This window comes from Macaca mulatta, chromosome 14, assembly GCF_049350105.2.
Source record: "Macaca mulatta isolate MMU2019108-1 chromosome 14, T2T-MMU8v2.0, whole genome shotgun sequence".
Lineage (NCBI taxonomy): Eukaryota > Metazoa > Chordata > Mammalia > Primates > Cercopithecidae > Macaca > Macaca mulatta.
In genome coordinates this window covers 4246398-4269741 of record NC_133419.1, presented here as the reverse complement: position 1 = coordinate 4269741, position 23344 = coordinate 4246398, and the positions used below count along the sequence as shown (strand labels likewise).

Sequence of the window (23344 nt, the reverse complement as noted above, 5' to 3'; positions counted from 1 at the left end):
CCCTTGGGGAGGAATTCATTTTCTGCTGAGGGAAGCTCCGGAGGCATCCGATGAGCTCTCCCTGCAATCCCATGCGCTCCCTTTGGGCTCAGTGTTGACTTAGCTGCACAGGCTCTATCGGGGGCACTTCACCCACAAGGTCCTTAAGGCATGATCCAGCCCTCGAACCCGGCCGGGCCCAAGGCCGTGGTGCAGGAGGGGCTGGCCGCCTGCCCCCGTCTTCATTCCCGTGTTTGACCGTGTGGGTGAGTCACCGGCTCCAGAGCCCTGAGTCAGTCCTATTTCTCCTCTGGTTAGAGAAATATTCACCAGATACTCAAGAAACAAGGAAGAGTCTTTTAAGTGGGACTCAATAAAAAGTTGGGGAGGCAGGGTTGTTTTGATATTAGGTCCCCTAGAACTGGAAGCTAACCCTCTGCTAAATCTTACTGAAAAGAAATATCTTTTGGCCTGGGGCAGGGGTGCGGTGGCTCCCACCTGTAATCGCTGCACTTTGGGAGACCAAGGTGAGAGGATCGTTTGAGGCCAGGAGTTCCAGACTAGCCTGGGTAACATAGGGAGACCTTGTATCTACAAAAAAAAAAAAGAAAGAAAAAAAGAAATTTGCTGGGCATGCTGGCGTGCACCTGTTGTCCCAGTACTCGGGACGCTGAGGCAAAGGATCTCGAGCCCAGGAGTTGAAGGCTGCAGTGAGCTCGATCGCACCAGTGTACTCCAGCCTGGGTGACAGAGCGAGACCCTGTCCCCAGACTGGAGTGCAGCAGCTCTTCACAGGTGCCATCTAGCACACTGCAACCTTGAACTGCTGGCCTTAAGCGATCCTCCCACCTCAACCTCCCAAGTAGCTGGGACTGCAGGCCCAACTAAAGCTGACTTTTAATTGTAGCATTTTGATGGACCTGTTTTTAAAACACTTAAAATGACAGTGCACATAATTGGCAATTCAGATATTCAGTCTGTGCCATGCAGTAGGTGCTTTGAAAAAGGTGTCCTGAGAGTGTGAATTGCTGTGAGCGCTGGTTGCTGCCTTGTGTTACAGTATTCCCATGGCCTGGGCCAGCCAAGAGCAGGGGACTGTGCTCCAGGAGCAGGCTTGGCTTTTTCTGTGGCCCAAGCCCACCCCATCTGCTCACGCACTGCTTTGAGTAAACAGAGTAAATGTTGGGGTCAGGGTTTCCCTTGAGTAAGTGTGGTGTAGGGAGTGGGCCTGTGATGGTGATTTTGGCTAAGCAAATGTCTGTTTCCTTTCTCCTCCTGCTCTGCCATAGATGCTGAGGCTAATGGAAAGTTGATGCTGGACGGATGTTTCTGTCCCGTCATTTAAAACATTCTTCGGCCGAGCTCAGTGGCTCACACCTGTAATCTCAGCACTTTGGGAGGCCGAGGGCAGGTGGATTGCTTGAGCCCAGAAGTTTCGAGATCAGCCTAGGCAACATGGAAAAACCCCATCTCTATGAAAAATAGAAAAATTAGCCGGGCACGGTGGCTCACACCTGTAATCCCAGCACTTTGGGAGGCTGAGGTGGGCAGATCATGAGGTCAGGAGATCGAGACCATCCTGGCTAACAGTGAAACCCCATCTCTACTAAAAAAAATACGAAAAATTAGCCAGGCGTGGTGACGGGCGCCTGTAGTCCCAGCTACTCAGGAGGTTGAGGCAGGAGAATCGCTTGAACCCAGGAGGTGGAGGTTGCAGTGAGCCAAGATCACGCTATTGCACTCCAGCCTGGGCAAAAGAGTGAGACTCCGTCTCAAAAAAGAAAAAAAAGAAAAGAAAAGAAAAATTAGCTGGGTGTGGTGGTGCATTCCTATAGTCTCAGCTACTCGGGAGGCTGAGGTGGAAGGATTGCCTGAGCCTAGGATGCAGAGGTTGCAGTGAGCTGAGATTGTGCCTCTGCACTCTAGCCTGGGCCACAGTGCAAGACCCTGACTCAAAAAAAAAAAAAAAGGCTGGTGGGGGGCAGTTAGGCGTGGTGGCTCATGCCTGTAATCCCAGCGCTTTGAGAGACTGAGGCTGGCAAATCACTTGAGGCCAGGAGTTGGACATCAGCCTGTAGCAACATAATGAAACCGCATCTCTACTAAAAACATAAAAAATTAGCTGAGTGCGGTGGTACATGCCTGTAATCCCAGCTACTCAGGAAGCTGAGGCAGGAAAATCACTTGAACCTGGGAGATGGAGGTTGCAGTGAGCCAAGATGGCACCGTTGCACTCCAGCCTGGGCAACAGAGCAAGACTCTGAAAAAAAAAAAATTCTTGTATAGAGGAATTTTTCACTCTGTCTAGACAGCAAGATTACTTCACGTTTGTGCAATCTGATTTGTACACTGACATTTGCAAGGAAGGTTTAATGTTGAGGTTGGACAGAGTCATCTTCTTTTGAACCGTATTGTAACAGCTTTATTGAGGTAAAATTCACACGCCATACAATGCGTCTGTTTAATGTGTGCTGTCCACTGGTGTTTAGGATCTTCATGCAGTTGTACAACTATCACCACAATCAATTTCAGAATAATTTTGTCGCCTCAAAAAGAAGCCCTTGTACCTTTTAGCCATGACTTCCCGATCCCCACCACCACCATCCGCCCAGCCCTGGGCAACCAGTAATGTATCTTTTGTCTCTGTAGATTTGTCAACTCCAGACATTTCCTAGAAATTGAATCGTATAATATGTGGTCTTTTGTGCATGGTTTTCCTTTGCGTAATAGATTTGAGGTCCCTCCACACTGCAGCAGGTGTCACTGCTGGATCCTCTTTGTGGCGGAAATAATGCGTTTGTGTTAGGTAGACCACATGCTATGTATCTATCAGTTGATGGACATTTGGAGTGTTTCCGTTTTGTGGCTGCTATGAATAGTGCTGTTCTGAACACTCATGCACAAGTTTTTGTGTGCTTATACTTTATTTCTCTTGGGCATAGACCTAGGAGTGGAGTTGCTGAGTCATACAGTACCTGAGTTTAACCTTCTGAGGAACTGCCAGACCTTTTCCATTTAACATTCCTATCAGCAGTCTATGAGGCTTCCGGTTTCTCCACACCGTTGCTGAGACTTGTCATCGTCTTTTATTTTAGTCATCCTAGTGGGTATGAGGTGGGTTCTCATTGTGGTTTTGATTTGCGTTTCCCTGATGGTTAATGACATTGAACAAACTTTTCCTGAGCTTATTGGCCATTTGTATATCTCCTCTGAAGAAATGTCTCTTCAGGTCCTTCACCCATTTTTAAATGGGGTTATTTGTCCTTTTTATTATTGAATTATAAGAGTTCCTTTTTTTTTCTTTTTGAGATGGAGTCTCACTCTGTCGCCCAGGCTGGAGTGCAGTGGCACAATCTCGGCTCACTGCAACCTCCGCCTCCCAGGTTCAAGCAATTCTCCTGCCTCAGCCTCCCGAGTAGCTGGGACTACAGGCACACGTCACCATGCCCAGCTAATTTTTGTATTTTTGGTACAGACGGGGTTTCACCATGTTGGCCAGGATGGTCTCGATCTCTTGACCTGTTAATCCGCCTGCCTTGGCCTCCCAAAGTGCTGGGATTACAGGCGTGAGCCACTGTGCCCAGCCAAGAGTTCTTTATATATATTCTGGATATATGGTTCAAAATAGTTTTCTTTTGGGATCGTCTTGTCACCTTCTTGATGAAGCACAAAATTTTTAATTTTGTACAATTTATTTTTTTCCTCTTGTGTTTTGGTGTCGTATCTAAGAAACTATTGCCAAATTCAAAGTCACAAAAATTTACACCTTTTTAGGATTTTAGTTCATTTTTGAGTTAATTTTTCTGTGTGGTTTTGAGGTAGGGGTCTAGAGGCTTTATCTTTGGATCCACAAAATAATCAAGCCTATTTTCTATTAGTTATTTTTGTGATTTTTTTAAAATTTCAAATATTGAGAGTATAAAATTGTGGATTTGAGCCTATCCTTAGCTGCTCATGAGATTTTTATTTTTTACTTTATGATTGATTGATGTATGAGACAGGGTCTCTGTCTCCCAGGCTGGAGTGCAGTGGTGTGATCATGGCTCACTGCACCCTTGAGTTCCGGGCTCAAGCAGTTCCCCCACCTCAGCCTCCTGAGTAGCTGGGACTACAGGTGTACACGACCATGTCTGGCGAATGGTTTAGGTGGAATTGTATAGATGCCTGCTGATTACACTAATAACTGTAGTAACCAGAATGCACCGAGCAATCTGTAGAAGTTAGGATTGCCAAAGGAATTGGGGAGAGAGATGGAGCAAACAGTTGGGTCAGGAACCAGATAGGAAAGTAATTGCCAGCAGAGCCAGCCAGGCACCATCCCCTAGTATCTAATGCCTGAGAAACCACTCTGCCTGTGGCCAGCTTGTTCCTAGGGACGAGGGGATTTCAGTCGTCGATGAGTGATGTTTAGCAGTATGGTGTCCAGTTGAGGCTGACGTGTGGTCCTCGGGAAGGGGCCATGTGCTTGGCCACCCTCTGGGGAACTGGAGTCTTGCTCCCTGCGCGGTAACCGTATACGTCCATTAGGAATGCAGCCGCCTCCTCTTCGGCTCTCCAGCTGCTGCTGTCACGTCTTGAGACAGTCACCGTACCTGTGTTTTCTCCCGGCCATATCACGATCCTCTCAAGGAGTGTTTTTCTTATATTATTGTTTTAAAAAGCTCACAGTAACAATTCTATTTTATAATGTTATTAATTAGAATGAATAAAAAGTGAAAATCTCTCAGAATTATAGCAAACAGTAAATGCATGCTAGCAATTAAGGCGGTAATTTCTGTTTGCATTCATTAAGAAACATGATGTAGGCCGGGCATGGTGGCTCATGACTGTAATCCCAGCACTCTGGGAGGCCAAGGCAGGTGGATCACCTGAGGTCGGGAGTTTGAGACCAGCCTGACCAACATGGAGAAAACCCATCTCTACTAAAAATACAAAATTAGCCGGGCGTGGTGGCTCATGCCTGTAGTCCCAGCTACTCGGGAGGCTGAGGCAGGAGAATCGCTTGAACCCGGGAGGTGGAGGTTGCAGTGAGCCGCAGTTGTGCCACTGCACTCCAGCCTGGACAACAAAAGCAAAACTCCATCTCAAAAAACAAACAAACAAAGAATCATCATGTAGTTAGAAATCTTTTAAAACTTATTTCTTTAGTTTCTCTATGTTGAACTTTTTTATTAGTAAAATGCAAATCTTCCATCCTCATTTCAGATTTCATTACAAAACCTTGTTATATTTGGGAGGATTTCTGAAGTTTTCTAAAAAGATCTCCACACAGAAGGGTTTGCCCAGGCTGCTGCTCAACAGACATCCTTCTGAGCTTTTACTCTTAATCTTTTTACAGACGGAATCATTCCCCAATGCCTGGAAATTCCTCATTGGATTACTGTGTTTTAAACAGAGTTTTGTGAACAGCCTTTTATCTCCAAGCGGAAAGAAAGGTACTTGTGCGTTGTGAACATCCTAACATTCTTTTCCTGTGGATGGAAAGGGCAGAAATCCCTTTAACAGGAAGCGGGGGAGGTTGCTGTTTCTGTGGATTTACTGGGAGAGAGATGATAATTTTCTGGGAGGAAATTTCATTGTTTAAAAGATGAAGTCAGATTTCTGTTGTGTATGACTTAGAGGAGACAGTTGCAGAAAACTCTGGAATTGAGGAAGGGAACTCATTCCTGTCCTCCCTGAGGGGGAAATCTGGCCCCTTCCCCACACCATGAAAGTGGGTGGGCCCCCAGGCGCAGGACTGTGAAGCTTGCAGGTGCCTACCCCGCCCCCTGGTGAAGCTGCCTCCAGGAAGGTGAGTGGAGACTGTTCTCTGCTAATCTTTCCCTGATGAGCCTGAGAAAGTACCAGGCAGACACCTGCCTTCTTTCACCTTTGACTTGGGGTTGAAGGTTGGCCTCGCCAGCTCCGCACGGACTCCCATCCTTTCTTGCAGCCACTTCCTCAGTGGTGGGAACCCTGGTGGGAACGCAGGCGGGCAGCCCCCTCGCCAGGGCAGCATGGTGCCATGTGGCAGCCGGAGACCAAGCATCCCGTTTCTCTTTCCTGCAGCCGTTGCTTCATTTATAAATGGGCGCACTGGGACAAGATGGACTGGTTGTGCCTTTCAGTTCTAAGATTCTAGTTCATCTGTTCTCTAAAATCCTGGCAAAAGCAGATCACTCTGGAAATTTCTTGCCATGCTTTGGGCATTGACTTGAGATTCCAGGGGCATTGTTGGTCCTGCTACACCCCTTGGCAGACAGTTCTTCCCCGAGAGACAAAGTCGCATCTAGAAATTTGAGAGCATGGTGCTCTGATTGGTCCCTCCCTGTCACATTGGATTTGGACTTGAGACCTAGCCAGGCTGGACGGGGAGGAGCCAGATGGGACATTCTCAAGCTGCCAAGGGCTTTTGTCCCGTTCAGATTCAGGGCGCTAGAGTCCCAACACGGCGCCTGAGGAAAAGTGAATGGGGTGTCCTCAGTTCAGACCCCTGGGCACAGCTTCTGGCTGTTTGATTTAAAATAATCTCTCAGTGGCTCTATGGCCTGTGTGAAATTTTATTACTATTTCTGTGGAAAAGGAATCAGTTCTTTTTATACGTAGTTTAAAAAAAAAAAAAAAAAAACCCTTAAAAGTTTTGATGTTACCACTGCAGTTACAAGAAGAATTGTCTTGTTAGGGTTTACAGGTGTGCCATTGTTCTCTATAACAGAAAACCTTTCAGTCTTCACGGGCTGAGGAAGAAGGTGGCTGCCCACTTGCAGAGCTGCCTGATAGAGGAAAAGGTGGCGTTTTATAGTCTGTTTTCTCCCAAGTAGAGAGTAAAGCAATTCTCTGATGAATTACCTGAAACGTTTATTAAATTGTAAGTCTGAATTAGGAAAATTGTTGTTATCGTTTCAGTAAGCACTTGAAATCAAAATGGGTGCACTTTTTAAGAAATTGTGATAAAATACACGTACCGTGAGATCTACCATTGGTAACGTTTAGTGTATTTATAATATATAACACACATGGTGCATTTATTTTTGGTTAGAAACTATCATATGATTGGGCAGAACAGGAATATGTTCTTAATGAATGCAGTAAGTGCACACCCGACTTTTTTATTTTCCACAGAATTTTCTCACTTGAGTTGAAGCCAAAGAGTATTTGCAATATATTTCTGACGCCAGGGGACAGCAGTATTAGAACCCCGAGGGGAAGCTTCTTTCACTCCTGTGGTTGTCATTCAGGGTTAGGGATCATGAAGGATTGGCTGGTCCTGCAGCCTCGTCCTCCTGGGTTGCCTAGAATCTCGGTAGTTTTGGCCAAAGGGCTCATCTGCTGGCCTCTGTGGATGGCACCCTGAGGCCTCCGTAACCCTCCCCGGCCGCTCTTTCAGATGTGGAAAGCTTCAGCAGGCCACGCTGTGTCCATCGCCCAGGATGACGCGGGGGCCGATGACTGGGAGACCGACCCCGATTTTGTGGTAGGAGCCGCCAGCCTTTGCTTTCCGTTTTCATGAAGTGGAAGTGGCTCTCCTGGGTTTTTCTTTGATGGGGTGGTGGTTTGTCGGTGTCGCAGTCCAGGCTGTGAGATTTACTGGTTGGTTTTCTTTTCAGAATGATGTGAGTGAGAAGGAGCAAAGATGGGGTGCCAAGACCGTGCAGGGCTCCGGGCACCAGGAGCATATCAAGTAAGAGGCGTCGCCACCACCCTCCCGAGGGCCCCTCTGTGGGTGGAGCCCCAGGTGCAACAGGGCTCATGGTCGTCTGTGGAGGGACGGCCTGTGTGGAAACCGCTTTTATCTTCTTGACCTGATACCCATGCAGTAAATGAATATAAGACACACACACATATATGTGTGTATATGTAATATGTGTGTTTATATGTGTATATTTAGATACTTATGTGCTCAGTAATTTTTAAATTCCCATTGCAAACAATTTCCATATTTATAATTTTAGAGTGTCTGCTTCTCAGTATTGTAGCTTTTATCAGGGAACACTTTTACCTAAGCTCTACCTTACACACGAGAGGTTTCTAAAGTATGAGATGTCTGAATAACTGAGACCTTAAATGCCCTGTCCCTGTTTTTATTATCTGGAAATGATTATGTGTTAGTCGTGGGGTACTGTGAGCTTTGTGTTCTTATCAAAAGCCCAGAGGAGGGAACTGAGTGAGCCCTGTCATTGTTTCTCACTTGGCACTATCTAAAATGCCAGCTCTTGGGGCAGTTTTTTTTTTTTTTCCTCAGGAAGTGCAGATAAAAGGAACTTTTAAAATGTGCTCAGACTTTTATTTTAGGCCGCACTGGGTTCAGAGTGGATCCTTCTTTCCCTGGCTGTGAAGGCAGCACCACTGACCCGGTGACCGCCTCAGTATCCTGGCGAGACTGTCCTGCTTGGCCACAGTCCCTTCAACTGAGAAAGATTCAGTCCATCATCCAGAAAAGAAGGCACAGTCTGCCCAGTGGCTTTTTATTTTGTTTTTAAAGATTTATTTATTTATTTATTTTGAGACAGGGTCTCACTCTGTCACCCAGGCTGGAGTGCAGTGGTGCAATCATAGCTCACTGCAGCCTTGACTTCCTGGGTTCTCGCCTCAGCTTCCTGAGTAGCTGGAACCGTGGGTGCACACCACCATGGCCAGCTAAGTTCTTTTATTTCTTTTAAAGACGGGGTCTTGCTTTTGTTGCTTAGGCTGGTCTTGAACTCCAGGGCTCAGGTGATTCTCCTGCCTCAGCCTCCCGAAGTGCTGGGATCACAGGTGTGCGCCGCCGCACCTGGCCCACAGTGGATTTTTATACACAAGTTTTAGTCCCTCTCTGGCTTGCTCAGCACACTCCCTTCCACAGAAGCAACTTCGGAACTCCAGTGGCCGTGCGGCTGCCCAGGACAAGAGACTGGAATGGGGCTGACTTAGGAGTCCGCTGTAGCCTTGGGTATTTGCTATGGCGTTAAGCAGACTCCTGAATTCGTTGAGTCATCGTACCTCTTCTCATCTCTTCTGTTCCCTGTAGCTTCAAAACATGTCTTGGAGGGTGGCTTGGAGAAAAAACAACTCTCCAGTACAAAAGCCTCGGGCGGCTTAGAATTCAGAGAGGAGCACGTGGGGAATGAGCCCATTCTTCACGCTCTGGGCCTTCCCAGGTTTTAGGAGTGGCGTCTTTCCCTGCTCATCAGGGTATTGGGCGGTTTCCGAGCATGGTTCGTATTTCATCCTCAATTCTAGCATTGTTGTCCAGATGTCGAAGGTGGCGGCCTGGTGTCTCCTGGGCAGAAAGTGTGAATGCCAGAGTGGCCTTCATACCATGCTGGGGTCTCTCAATGACAGCTGTGTCCTGCCTGCCAGATTTGAGCACACCTTGTCATCTTGTTTCATCATCTGCTATATTAAAAATTTTCAGTGGCGTTTAGATGTTAAATTCTGAAACACTTTCCTCACATCTTTGAATGTATGAAAAAGCTGGAGTACTTCAAGTACGGACGAGCCATCTACATGTGCAGCACCACCGGACTTCTGCCAGTGACTGGGAAAGGGGGCGTAGCCTCGTGTTCCCCTCTACCTCTGGATGGTTACAGACGGGCTTTCCTGTTCTCTGCGTGTGAATAAAGGCCGGGTTTGGGTAGAGCCATCTTTAGCGGGGATTTGGGATGACCCCACTGTCTGCCTTCAGATTCACGTTCTGTCTCCCACGGAGCGTGCATCTGACACTGCGGACTGCCGAAGTGGGTGTACCAGCCGGCAGAATAGTCAGGAAGGGACAGTGCAGGGAGAGAATTGGTGGACATCAGATAGGCAGATTTACAAAGATAATGTCACCTGTTCTTATTTATGACACCGGGAGGCAAAGCTGCACATCTGTTTATTGATTTGTTCCTATTTCCATCTCCTCCTTCAAGCATCCACAAGCTGAGGGAGAACGTCTTTCAAGAACATCAGACTCTTAAGGAGAAGGAACTTGAAACAGGACCCAAAGCCTCCCACGGCTATGGAGGGAAATTTGGTGTGGAACAAGACCGAATGGATAAGGTGAGTGGCCCACGGCAGCCTGTGCCAGGCTCCTGGTGCGCTTGGACCACTCGACCGAGTGGCAGAGTCGTCCCTCGACTTTCCTTAGATCAGCAGTTCTGAGTCAATCTGCTGAGGCTGAGATTTGCCCAGAGTAGACCCCTGTGGATCGGACTTGCTCACGAGGTACTCTAGCTTTCTTCAAAGCTCGCTGAGAACCCTCAGAGGTGCTGGAGCACGGGTGGTACGTGGGGAGGCCCAGAGCGGGAGACTGGCCCTCAGAGGCGGCCTTGTGATCAGGATAGAAGTCCGGAAGCATCGTGGCTCCAGGTGTCATCATTGTCAATGCCTCTGGTTCCAGCTTGCAGCCTAAGTCATGCCAGTCCGAAGACCAAAGTCAAATCTGTAGGCCCCCATGGTTCACAGCACACACGGAAATTCAGCCAAAGGCCTAGCTAACATGCTTCATGCGGTCAGTGACTGTCAGAGCAGTCTGTCCCTTGTCTAAATGGGGTGCCCACCAGGCTGGGGACAGTGCTCGCTCTGTTTGAGAGGTCTGGGAGAGCCTCCCGGGAGCCATCATTGATGGGATGCAAACTGCCATGCAGACGTTGATTGAGGACGTTGGCCAAATGCCTCCAGCTCCACCCGTACTTTAGGTCCTCTCTACCCTAAGAAAGGGAGCCCCGTTAGCTCAGGACGGCTGCCTTTTCCTTCGTGGAGAGAGGATGGAAGAGATCGTGGTGCGTTTGCATGTTTCTTCAGTAAAACAGACATCCTGGAGGTGAACTTTTGAGTCTAAGCAACATAAGCTTGTTCTGACCTGACAGATGCTTGCCTTTACCCTGTGGAAAGAAGTGTTTCAGCCAGTGTCGGATTCCAGGCGGTAATTCCATACCTCTCCCACCTCATGCACCAGCCGGATGAACATTTGAGCTGGGCACGGGCTGATGTTGCTGTGTCACAGTGAGCTGCACCTTGCTCTGTCCCCTACACAGTAGATGATGTGGTGGGCTGGCAGGGCACCCCAAACCACCATCATAAATAGCCTGGGGGAGGAGTGGGGTGAGGGACCATCTGCAGGAAGGAGACATGGATGTTGCTGTGTCACTACCACAGAGATGCGCTGACACTGAGGAGAGCAGTGTGTGCAAAATCATCATCTCTGGAGTCTAAAAAAAGTCCGCTAGCTTTTAGGAGTGTAAACGGGCAGACGGACCCCTGTGTTCAGTGCAGTGAGCGAAGCATGTGCAGACGGACAGACGGACCCCTGTGTTCAGTGCAGTGAGCGAAGATGTGCAGACGGACAGACGGAATCCATGTGTTCAGTGCAGAGAATGAAGCATGTGCAGACGGACAGACGGACCCCTGTGTTCAGTGCAGTGAGCGAAGCATGTGCAGACGGACAGACGGACCCCTGTGTTCAGTGCAGTGAGCGAAGCATGTGCAGATGGACAGATGGAATCCATGTATTCAGTGCAGAGAATGAAGCATGTGCAGACGGACAGACGGAATCCATGTGTTCAGTGCAGTGAGCGAAGCATGTGCAGACGGACAGACGGAATCCTTGTGTTCAGTGCAGTGAGCGAAGCATGTGCAGACGGACAGACGGAATCCTTGTGTTCAGTGCAGTGAGCGAAGCATGTGCAGACGGACAGACGGAATCCTTGTGTTCAGTGCAGTGAGCGAAGCATGTGCAGACGGACAGACGGAATCCATGTGTTCAGTGCAGTGAGCGAAGCATGTGCAGACGGACAGACGGAATCCATGTGTTCAGTGCAGTGAGCGAAGCATGTGCAGACGGACAGACGGAATCCATGTGTTCAGTGCAGTGAGCGAAGCAAGTCGGTGGAAGCCTTTCCCACCCCAGACTGAGGCAAGCCCTGTGCTTACAGGGCTTGTGGGGAGTTAGTGCAGAGAGAAATTTATTCTAAAAATGGGGCTCCCTGCTCTGGGTTGGGAAAATTACATATTGGGGAAAAGAAAGGCAAAGTGTCAGGGAAAGCCTGGTAGGGAAGCTGTTGTGGCTTCTCTGCTGCTGCTTGGACTGCACCTTTTTTCAGCCCGAATCTCGCTCACCCTGGAACCTGCCACTTAGGCCTTCTGGAGCGCCAGGCTCCCTGGAAGAGCCCTCGCTTCCCTCTCTCCTGTGCCGTCTCCATGGCAGCCTCTGCTTCCCTCGTCAGCTGTCCTTGCCTCATCCTGCTGTCCTTCCCAGGGAGACTCCCCTCTGGGCTGGGCTTTTCAAGGGTCGGGACTTGTCATCCTCTCCTCATGCCTGGCCCTATGCCATGAGCCCCACCTCTTAGGCCAGTGCGCTCCTGGAGCCCAGGAGGCTTGTGGAGCCTTGCTGTCACCTCTTAGCCGGCAAGCTGGAGAGCTATCCTGGCAGGGCGAGTCCAGCAAGGGGTGCTGCAGCTGCTCAGTCCCGGCTGGCATCTGGGCCAGGTTAGCTCTCAGCTCGGGTCAGCACCACGGGACAAATATGTTGTCAAAAATAACTCAGGGCCAGGTACGGGACTCACATCTGTAATCACACCATTTTGGGAGGCCGAGGCAGGAGGATCTGATGAGCCCAGGAGTTTAAGACCAGCCTGGGCAACATAGCGAGACCCCGTCTCTACAAAAACATAATTAACTGGACGTGGTGCACACCTGCAGTCCCAGCTGCTTGGGAGGCTAAGCAGGGAGGATCACTTGAGCCCGGGAGGTGGAGGCTGCAGTGTCCTATGATCGCACCATTACAGTCCAGCCTAGGTGACAGAGAGAGACCCCGTCTCAGGAAATAAATAGATTGAACTCAGATTCCAAACTGAAGGGGAAATGGCTTAAGTTATTTGTAACTTGCCCACTTCAGAAATTGAAAAAAAGAAAAAATTGAAATCTCTGCGTTAAGAGTTGAGGAATATGTGCTAGAGACTTCCAGAAAAAAAGAACACATGGAGGACAAGCACACGTGAGAGGAGCCTGGACAGGCTGTCCGGATTCTGTTTACGCTGGGGCCTGAGCACGCTGCACCTTTCCCTTGACCGGCGGTGGCTACATCCATCACGCGGGGCAGGCTTCCTTCCTGCTCCCGTGTCTCCTTGCATCCCGTAGCCCTGAGTCTACACATTCAGGCTTCAAGATACAATCTCCCCAGCATGACTGTTAATAACATGTGATTTCGTCAACGTAAAATCAAATGCAATTTTGGAGATGAATCTCTTTCCATCAAAAGGTTGGAAACTTTGCCTAGTTGTCATTCTGGGCATGTCTTTAGATCCGTTTTCCTATAACTTCCTTCTGATGAAAACTCATGCTGAGGAATCCGTTTGGCACGTCTGCCTCTGCCACTCCTTCATCTCTGTTTTCTGGGTGGGACCCCAGAGGACACGGATGGGCAGTCTGTGCCACAGAGGGTTTGGAGGTGACAGCTCGTGTGGATGAGGAGTCAGCTGCCGACCTCAGAACAAACGTGGGAAGAAGAGGGCGCAGCACAGGCCCGAGGCTTAGGGCAAAGCCTACTTTTCATTCAGGGAAAGAGTGGACGCGCTCTGAGTTGCCTGCTGTGTCAGCACCGGTGTGGGATGCTGCTCGGGTTAGTATGAGCAGCTCCACATACTAGAGGGAGTGAGAAGACGGGTCCCGGTGTGCCGTGGGCATTCTCCACACTGTCTGCTGGGCCACGTGCCTGCACTGTCTGTGAAGGAGGCCTTGACCCAGCTCTGCTGTCAGCAGGGAGCCTCAGAACCCTGGGGCCTCGGTGTGCCCGAGCGTGGGACTGTCAGGGCTGGAGCAGGGCCGGTGCTTTGAGGTGGGAGATCTTGTCTGCTTTGTGGACCAGAGGGTCTCGTTGAAACTGCTGAACGGAGTTGCGGAATCACAAAAGGAGCTGTGGACAGCACACCTGTGGATGGATGTGGCTGTCCCAGAGGCGTTATTTACAGAAGAACTGGGCACCGGGTCTGGAAAGCCCAGGGGAACCCTCGGCTTTACCTGCTGGCTTTGGCGAACAGAAGGTCCTCAAACCTGTGTGCGCTGACGGGGGCTGACGACATTAATGACGCTGAAGCGAGCTGGCGTTGGGGCCGGCACCTGGCTCCTGCCTGAATGGGGTGCTGCTCAGCGGAAATCGAATATGAGCCTGTGTTTTGCAGACTATTTTTTGTGCTGATTCTTGGGTCATGTGATTCGCAGAGGTCCCACTTCAGTAAACGCCAGCAGCCTCCACACCGGCGGGTCTCACAGATCCTGCCACAGGCCGCCAGCTCTGTGTCCCTTCTTCATGCCCAGTGGTGTCAGACATCCCCACTGGTGGCCCCAACCTGTGGCCAGGGGTCGTGTGCAGCTTCCAGGAGCCCAAGGGCTGGGGTGGGCCATGAAAGCCTGCACCAAGGACCTGGACCTCCCAGGAGTCGGGCCCCCTCCTTGGCTCCCCAGATGGGTGTGTTCATGTAAGGTTTCCCTGCACTGAGCAGGAGGTGGCCTCCCCAGCCCTGCTCTGGGAGGAAGTGAAGTGCCGCAGTGTCGTCAGTGTCTAATGCTTTGTGTTTGAACCCTGTTCCAGTCAGCTGTCGGCCACGAATATCAGTCGAAACTTTCCAAGCACTGCTCACAGGTAGACTCGGTCCGCGGCTTCGGAGGCAAGTTTGGTGTCCAGATGGACAGAGTTGATCAGGTGAGTGATGTGGTGCTGGGGCTGGTGGGGGTTGGGGCAAGGGGGAGCGTTCCCCGTAGATCTGAGCCATATTGCGCCACTTGTAGTGGCAGGCAGGTGCCCTCCAGCTCTGTGGGACCGCAGAGAGGGGCATCCCGCTCCCAGGATGCTCTGAGAGCCTGGTCCCAGGGAGAGGAAGCGGGATGCGGAGGGCTTGCTACAGCAGTCCCTGCGGTCGCTCTTCACTACGTGCCCCAGTACTGGACGGCCCTGTGTCTGTCCAAATGTGCCAGCAGGGACCATTGCTGCCCGTGTTTCTCATGTGTGTGCTACTGTGACAGAGTGGCCTCAGAGCGTGTTCCGGGGAGCGGGATGCGCTCGTTGCGTCCAGGACTCAGGCTTTGCGTCAGGATGTTGTTGCAGTCATCCTGGGCCCGAGCCTCTTCTCTGATTCTCTTCAGCTTGGGGCTGGCGGCTCTTTTGTTTAATAGAGGAGCGATCTGGAGCCTGGAGGGAGCAGGGAGCCGATGCTGGTGGCAGATTGTGGCTTTGTGATATATTAGCCACGGTTCTGAATTTATGTGTCTGTGAAATGAGGGGGATGATCACACCTCTCTGACGGGTGTGCTCAGATGCCCATCGCAGTACCTGGCTGGTGGGAGTGCACCCCTGGTGGCCACTGCTATTCCTGTTATTAATATTAATGTTCTCAGCATGACTTATTTGAGAAGCGAGTTTTCGTGAAACCCGTGGAATGAATCGGCTGAGGACACCTTGCCGCCACATGCTAGGGAGGGCAGGTCGCCATGGATACAGCTTGGCCCGTGCCGTCCACTGGGCCTTGCAGAACGTTTGTTGTCCTGTCCGTTTAGGATGCCAGAGCTCTTGCGTTACTGCCACCTGCACCTGGCTTAGGAACCCAGAGGTCACAACATAACATGTTTCATGTTTTTAAAAATTTCATGTAATTAATTCAGAGAGATTGTTTCAGGGACATTGAAAAAATGTATTTCTCCCCACTCGTTAATGTGTTTTTGGTCACCACAGTCTGCCGTAGGCTTTGAATACCAGGGGAAGACTGAGAAGCACGCCTCCCAGAAAGGTAAGACACGAAAGGCGCGGAAAGAGGCCGGCGCGCCAGGGGCCCTGATGGGGAGAGTCACGGCCACCTGAAGCCGTTTCCCGAGCGGTTTCTGTTGCCACAAGGAGGACTCTGCCCTCCTCTTCATGTTTCTGGATCATCCGGATGCCACATGACGGATGCATTGCCCGTTACACAGCCTCCTTGGAGCCCTGGCATCTGCTGTCATTGTGGAGCCTCCCGCTTTAGCGGAAGCTGCCCTCCCTTCATCTGGGCAGTGCTCCTCCTGGAGAAGAAAGCTCTCAGATTTATCAGCAAAAAGCTAACTTCCCCCTCTAAGGATAGAAACCAGAGTTGTTAAATTCTTGTTTTCATTATACACATACGGTCTTAACTGCTGGTGATTAATCTTTATTACATCATACTATCTCTTTTTGAAAGACCAAAGCATATCGCTACCTTCAAGTTTTCGGTTTATTTTTTGCAAGCTTATTTAGTTCTTCCTCTTTTAGTGTCATTGCATCATCCGGGGGAACAAGCTCTCAGTCCTTAAGCAGTCTCGGTGCAGTCCAGGTGGAGGTAGCTGTGGTGTGGGCAGGCAGAGGGAGGATCAGGGTCTCGTTTCCCGTGTTCAGCTGTGTGGCTTTCTTCATACGAGGCTTTCTCTTTCCATTTTTTTCATTTTGTTTGTTTGTTTGTTTGTTTTGAGACAGAGTCTCGCTCTGTTGCCCAGGCTGGAGTTCAGTGGCGCAGTCTTGGCTCACTGCAAGCTCCACCTCCTAGGTTCAAACGATTCTCCTGCCTCAGCCTCCCAAGTAGCTGGGATTACTGATGTGCACCTCCACCCCTGGCTAATTTTTCTATTTTTTAGTACAGATGGGATTTTGCTATGTTGGCCAGGCTGGTCTCAAACTCCTGACCTCAAGTGATCCGCCTGCCTCAGCTTCAGCCTCCCAAAGTACTGGTTCTCTGTATGAAGCTTTCCAACTTTTACCTGAGCAGTTGATTTTCAAAGCGGGCATGCAGCTTCATTTCTGACCACACAAAGGAACTGCCCTGTAACAGCTGACAGGGCCCGGAACCCCACCATGTACCTGTTACGAAGCAGGTCCAGCGTCACCTGTATGGAGCAGTGGGTGGCTTGTTGTACATGGTAAAATGTGTGCTTGATCTGTTTGTGAGTTGTAACCACTACACACTTCTGCTTAGTTTAACAAAAGGGACAGTTTAGTTTGTCCTCAGGCCCACGTGCTAACTGCTGCCCTGTTTCTTCAGACTACTCCAGTGGTTTTGGCGGCAAGTACGGCGTGCAGGCTGACCGAGTAGACAAGAGCGCGGTGGGCTTCGACTACCAGGGCAAAACGGAGAAGCACGAGTCACAGAGAGGTGGGGCGGACCCCATGGTCTGGAATCATGCGTTTGCTCCAGAAGCACCCACGAGGGCATTTTCTCTCCTCACAGATGATTGTTGTAGATTTTTTAACTTAAAATGTTTGGTGTTCTTTTAGTACCAGTGTATGTGGGCTTTTCCTAATTTGAATGGCTGCACAGTTCCCCATCATAGGAGGATTCCAGAGTCCATGTAACCATTCCTTTTTTGAATGTGGAATTTAGGTTGTTTCTTTTTTTTTTTTTTTGGTAGAGATGAGGTCTTGCCATGTTGCCCGGACTGGTCTTGAACTCCTTGGTCTCAAGCAATCCTCCACCACCTTGGTTTCCTTAAGTGCTGGGATTACAGGTGTGACCTGTAAATTTTTTTTTTTTTTCTTTTAGAGGGAGTGTAGTGGCGTGATCTCTGCTCACTGCAACCTCCACCTCCCTGGTTCAAGCAATTCTCATGCCTCAACCTCCCAGGTAGCCGGGATTACAGGCACATGCTGCCACGCCCATCTAATTTTTGTATTTTTAATAGAGACGGAATTCTGCCATGTTGTCCAGGCTGGTCTTGAATTCCTGACCTCAGGTGATTGGCCCGCCTCGGCCTCTCAAAGTGCTGGGATTACAAGTGTGAGCCACCGCACCCGACTGAAAATTGACTGCAGGGAACATTCTTGTACCTGTGTTTTGTTCACGAATGATTATTCAAAAGAATCACTCCTAGATGTGGAATTGCTGGGTCGAAGTCGATTGAATGTAAAATTTCCATAGATACTGCCAGCTTGTCCTTGGAGGCTGTGCTGAGTTCTTCCTTCCCCACGGCGTAACCTGTACACCAGCACTCAGAGAGTTTTCCAGGGCTGCAGAGGCTGCGGCCTGCCCGTTTCTCTGCGCCTCTTTTGTTTGGCCTGCACATTTAAATTTTTAAAAATATTTGCCAACATTTGAAAACTGAGAGCTTGACTATTTAAAAACTCAGATTTCTAAAAAAAAAAAAAAAAAATCCCAGACCAAGAAACACCACTGGAAGATCCGACCACTCTGGCTTGGCATTTCCCTGAGGAAAGTGCCAGTGGCGTGAAGGGCAGCTTGGCCTGCAGTTTGTTGCGGACTGGCCTGGCCTGGCCTTCCTGCCGGTCAGGCCCTGCCTACTGCACAGGGCTGCTTGCCTCTGCTCTCTGCCTCTTTCCTGGGAACAATCCATTCCTCCTCTTCCCACACCGCACAGTTGTGAGCAGTGCGTGCTCCGTGAAGCCGCGTGAGTGTATGACTCCAGTGAGCCTGGGAGCATGGGCCGAGCACCTGGGCAGACTCAAGCCTCCTCAGATGCCTCAGGCCTTCTCTCCCAGGCCTTGATCCTCTGCATTTTTATTTTTAGTGGGTTCATGAGAGATTCATGTTTTGGTATCACAGTGACATGCTAAATGGCTTCATTCTGAGTAGAACTGGTGTTTCTGGAAGATGCTGTGTGTGTCCTGTTTCCTGGTATCCCCCTGTTTGCTTCAGTTTGTGAAGAGTGGCCTTTGAAAGTCTTGCCCCTGTGCCACCTCCTCCCCTTAGAGAGCCTTATCATAAACTCTCATCTCCTGCTAGCTTCTGGATGCAATGAATGATGTTACAGGAATTCGTCGGCTGTACTTTCTTTTTTGGGATAGAGTCTCTTGCTCTGTCGCCGGGCTGGAGTGCAGTGGCGCGATCTCAGCTCACTGTAGCCTCTGCCTTCCGGGTTCAGGAGACTCTCCTGCCTCAGCCTCCTGAGTAGCTGGGATTACAAGCATGCGCCACCACGCCTAGCTAATTTTTTGTATTTTTAGTAGAGACAGGGTTTCACCATGTTGCCCAGGATGGTCTCGATCTCTTCACCTCGTGATCCGCCCACCTCAGCCTCCCAAAGTGCTGAGATTACAGGTGTGAGCTGCCGTGTCCAGCCTCTGCTGTACTTAAAAAAATAATAATAATTTTTTTTTCTTTTTTTTGAGATGGAGTTTCGCTCTTGTTGCTCAGGCTGGAGTGCAGTGGTGCAATCTCGGCGCACTGCAACCTCCACCTCCTGGGTTCCAGTGATTCTTTTGCCTCAGCCTCCCGAGTAGCTGGGATTACAGGTGTGGGCCACCACGCCCAGCTAATTTTGTATTTTTAGTAGAGATGGGGATTCATCATGTTGATCAGGCTGGCCTTAAACCCCTGTCCTCAGGTGATCCTCCCACCTCAACTTCCCAAAGTGGTGTGATTACAGGTGTGAGCCCCCACCCCCGGCCTGTTTTTTTAATTTTTAAAAAATTCGTTAATGATTTAACTTAGAGATGAGGTCTTGCTATGTTGCTCAGGCTGCACTCAGCCTCCTGGGCTCAAGCAATCCTCCCTTCTCAGCCTCCTGAGTAGCTGGGTTGCAGGCACATGCCCCCACCTCTGCTAACCACTGTTTATGTTTCTGTTATTACACATAAATAGCACCTTTAAATATTGTCTGTATTACTCAGTGGCCCTACAGTGGACCCGAAAGATTTTTGTGTTTTTTTAATCAAACGATAAAAGCCTTTCTTAAGGACTGCTAAGACCCTTGCGTGTTCACTGATTTCATTGCTCCCTTTAAAGCAGTCCTTTTTTTGTTTGTGTTTAGATTACTCCAAAGGTTTCGGTGGCAAATACGGCATCGACAAGGACAAAGTGGATAAGAGCGCCGTTGGCTTTGAGTATCAAGGCAAAACGGAGAAGCACGAGTCCCAGAAAGGTGTCTTCCGTTTTATCTTACCCTCCAGCCAGCAGCTAGTGATGTGGCAGGTGGTAGCCACTCCGGAAAAGGAAAGACAAAGCGTTATTGACAGCCCTTAATGTAGATGTCTCGTTTTCATTAAGTACCCAACTTGAAAACGGCACATCTAGAAACACGCTGCTAAATAAGAACTCGGAGCTTGCATGTTTTGGCGCTCCAGCCCCAGCGGCGTTGCTTATCGTGGCGGCCGCGCCCCGCACGTCCATGTTGCCCGTGTGAGCCTGTGCTGCCTCGTGGTGCGGGTGGAAGCCGCGTACCTGGGAGCTTCCGTGGGGTCCTGTCTGGCTTAATCACAATGCTGAGGTCATAGACTAGGTTATTTCCTGCCACTCTCCAAGGAGGGCCTCTTCGTGGATGTTATCTAAGGTATTACCAAAGATCCAGAAGGGAAGGGCAGATTGAGTGACTCGAATGTGTTTAACTGTATTGAAAACATACTTTCTACCTGTGACCCGCACTACCTGCTAATGACGGGTTCTGGCCTTTCATTGTGCATGTAGACTATGTGAAAGGGTTTGGAGGAAAGTTTGGTGTGCAGACAGACAGACAAGACAAATGTGCCCTTGGCTGGGATCACCAGGAGAAATTGCAGCTGCATGAATCCCAAAAAGGTACATTCCCTCTGCCTGTCCGCGAGATGGTTTTGGAAGTTTGTCTTTGTTCTTGTGCGTCAGTGTGTGTGTGTGTTGTGTCTGCGTGTGCCTGCTGCACGTTGTTCTGTTTTCACTGTTTGAAGTTGTCCTGTGCACCCCCCCCAGTCTCCCAGTTCCAGAAACCCTCCAGCTAGTGTAGTCATGACCCCTCCCTGCTGACACGGGGCTGGTGCCCCAGAGAGCTGGGTTTACCCGGGAGTGGGCACATGGGCCAAGCCTGCAGCAGGGGGCTGGGTTTACCCGGGAGTGGGCACATGGGCCAAGCCTGCAGCAGGGGACTGGGTTTACCCGGGAGTGGGCACATGGGCCAGACCTGCAGCAGGGGACTGGGTTTACCCGGGAGTGGGCACATGGGCCAGACCTGCAGCAGGGGACTGGGTTTACCCGGGAGTGGGCACATGGGCCAAGCCTGCAGCAGGGGGCTGGGTTTACCCGGGAGTGGGCACATGGGCCAAGCCTGCAGCAGGGGGCTGGTTTTACCCGGGAGTGGGCACATGGGCCAGACCTGCAGCAGGGGACTGGGTTTACCCGGGAGTGGGCACATGGGCCAAGCCTGCAGCAGGGGGCTGGGTTTACCCGGGAGTGGGCACATGGGCCAAGCCTGCAGCAGGGGGCTGGGTTTACCCGGGAGTGGGCACATGGGCCAGACCTGCAGCAGGGGGCTGGGTTTACCCGGGAGTGGGCACATGGGCCAAGCCTGCAGCAGGGGGCTGGGTTTACCCGGGAGTGGGCACATGGGCCAAGCCTGCAGCAGGGGGCTGGGTTTACCCGGGAGTGGGCACATGGGCCAGACCTGCAGCAGGGGACTGGGTTTACCCGGGAGTGGGCACATGGGCCAGACCTGCAGCACTCCTGGGATGCCGCTTGTTTTCTGCCTTCAGGAGGTGCAGGAGCAGCAGTGCTCCTCGTCAAGGCTGCTTGTCTATAAAGTGGGCCACGGTGTCTGGCAGGAGATACTTACTTTTGAACCGAAAGTGTTCTCTTGTCCGAACGGGTCCCTTTTCCCTGGGGAAAGGAACCTAAGGGGCTGAAACGCTTTGAGTATGACCCAGCCCTGAGATAAGCAGGAGCGGGGCTGATGGGGCTGCGCCCTCCGCATCTGCAGGGTCTCTCCTCCCGTGTACACAGATACGCGCACGCGTCTGCAGTGTGGGTAGGACCCTAGGAATGAACTGCACAGCCTGGAGTGCCTTTACTGAATTATTTGAAGTACAGTTCTTAGCCTGTTTCCACATCTTGGCCGAGTGTTCAGATTTTAAGTTCATTCTTTAACGTTGACCTTTGGAGCCGCCTTCTGGCGCTGAGCCTGGGAGTAGGATCTCAAAGGCCGTAAGCTCAGGAGAGTCCTTGCTTTCTGGAAACTGTGTTTGATTTTTGCGCATGCTCATGCAATTCTAACCCAACTGTGTTTCCTCTCTTGGTTGTTTTCCCCACCGTTGCTTGTGGATTTTCAGATTATAAGACTGGTTTCGGAGGCAAATTCGGTATTCAGTCGGAGAGGCAGGACTCCGCTGCTGTGGGGTTTGATTACAAGGAGAAGTTGGCCAAGCACGAGTCCCAGCAAGGCACAGTTGCCACCAGCCTCTTACCCCCACCCTCCCCGTCCCATGCAGCCACTTCTAGCACAGACTTCAGGGCTCACCGTCCGCGCCTGCAGCACAGTCCTCCTGTGTCACCAGTTGTCAGCTGTCAGGCTGTTGGGCACTTGAAACCCATTTCTATTAGAGCGACACTGGTTTTGAATGGTTCCCTTCTCTTCCCCGCTTCACTTTCTTCCCTGTGAACCTGTGATCTGCGTATGGCAGGATGTACCAGTTAGTGTGTGGGTGCCGTCTTTCGAACCCTGTGACCCTTCCAGTCTCTGGACCGGGGCATCTCCGGTCTCCAGCAGCATTCTGCCCGAGGCTGTTCTGCTGGTAATGGTGGCTGCTGTGAGCCATTGAGTCAGGCCTTCCAGATGAGGAGAGAGGTGTTTGGTTCAACGAAACCGCTGGCCGTTTGACCAGGGGCTTCGTAGCAGCAAGGGCCAGGAGACAGGCGTGTTCTGTGTGGTTTCTGTGTTTCATTTGTGGTGGTGTTTTTGGCCGGGGTTGGGAGGTTTTTTGTTTGTTTCATTTGATGACACCGTATGTGTGTAACATCTCCACACAGAGCCACACAGTATGTACGCAGAGCCAGCTCTGCATCCTTCCTTAGAGCAGTTATGTTACCTTCAAAATTTGGACTTGGTTATTAGAACCTGAACACATAATTGGAAAAATAGTAATTCCCTAACCTTGCAGGGCAGACTCTAGACTTTCCACCTGCAGCGTTAGAAACACAGCAGTGTTCAGGTGTGGGCAGGTAGACACACCTGGGGTGGTCCCGCAGACTGCATGGAGATGGCGGTGGCTCTCCGAGGCATCACTCCTGCATGACAGTGTGACTTTCATGTGGATCTGTGTTGCTGCAGCAGAAGGATTTGGCTGGTAGAATTTCCACATGGATTTTTTTTTTCTCTTAAAAAGCAAGAGAACAAACTGCGATTGAGCCTCTTTTTAGCGCTCAGTAGAGCAGGCGCACAGGAAGCAGCTGAGAATAAGCCCGTGCTGGTGCGGAAGACTGTGCTATTGAAGTGGCGCGTTGCAAAGGCCTGTCCGTGCCCTCTCCTCGCTTAGCTCCTGCCTGCCGCCTGCCGCCCCTCCTGCCCCTCAGGGAATGCTGAAGCCCGCCCCCGGCCTGTGCCCTGCTTCTCACTGCCTGGGTCTCACGACCATGGGTGGAAGCAAAACTTGCCTTGCAAGTGAAGCCTCGCTTGGCCATTCTCGTTTCTTCCCGCTGTGGTCCACCTTCTTGGGCTGTTTCCGGATCTGTCTGCATGCACC

General features: G+C 50.6%; 1 protein-coding gene, 1 long non-coding RNA gene and 1 pseudogene across 43 annotated transcripts in view; 2 read left to right on the top strand and 1 right to left on the bottom strand.

Annotated features, from left to right (window-relative positions):
• Nucleotides 1–23344, top strand: part of CTTN (cortactin) — a 39587-nt gene that overhangs the window by 2101 nt on the left and 14142 nt on the right. For 16 of the 42 annotated variants that reach the window (XR_013403218.1, XR_013403228.1, XR_013403217.1 and 13 more), the window contains 9 exon segments: nt 5318–5414; nt 7346–7432; nt 7566–7639; nt 9849–9978; nt 14507–14617; nt 15644–15698; nt 16953–17063; nt 19675–19785; nt 20328–20438. Coding sequence is in view for 24 of the 42 variants with exons in the window: in XM_077960668.1 (XP_077816794.1) it covers nt 7346–7432; nt 7566–7639; nt 9849–9978; nt 14507–14617; nt 15644–15698; nt 16953–17063; nt 19675–19785; nt 20328–20438 (790 nt within the window). In the remaining 18 variants the exon portion in view is untranslated. 42 annotated transcript variants of the gene reach the window in all.
• On the bottom strand, nt 1723–6586 carry LOC144334054 (uncharacterized). The gene is made up of 2 exons (XR_013403421.1): nt 5032–6586; nt 1723–3301 (listed from the first exon to the last, which is right to left on the bottom strand). It is a non-coding gene; the product is annotated as an uncharacterized LOC144334054 (long non-coding RNA).
• LOC144334052 (uncharacterized) lies at nt 17279–18150 on the top strand (annotated as a pseudogene).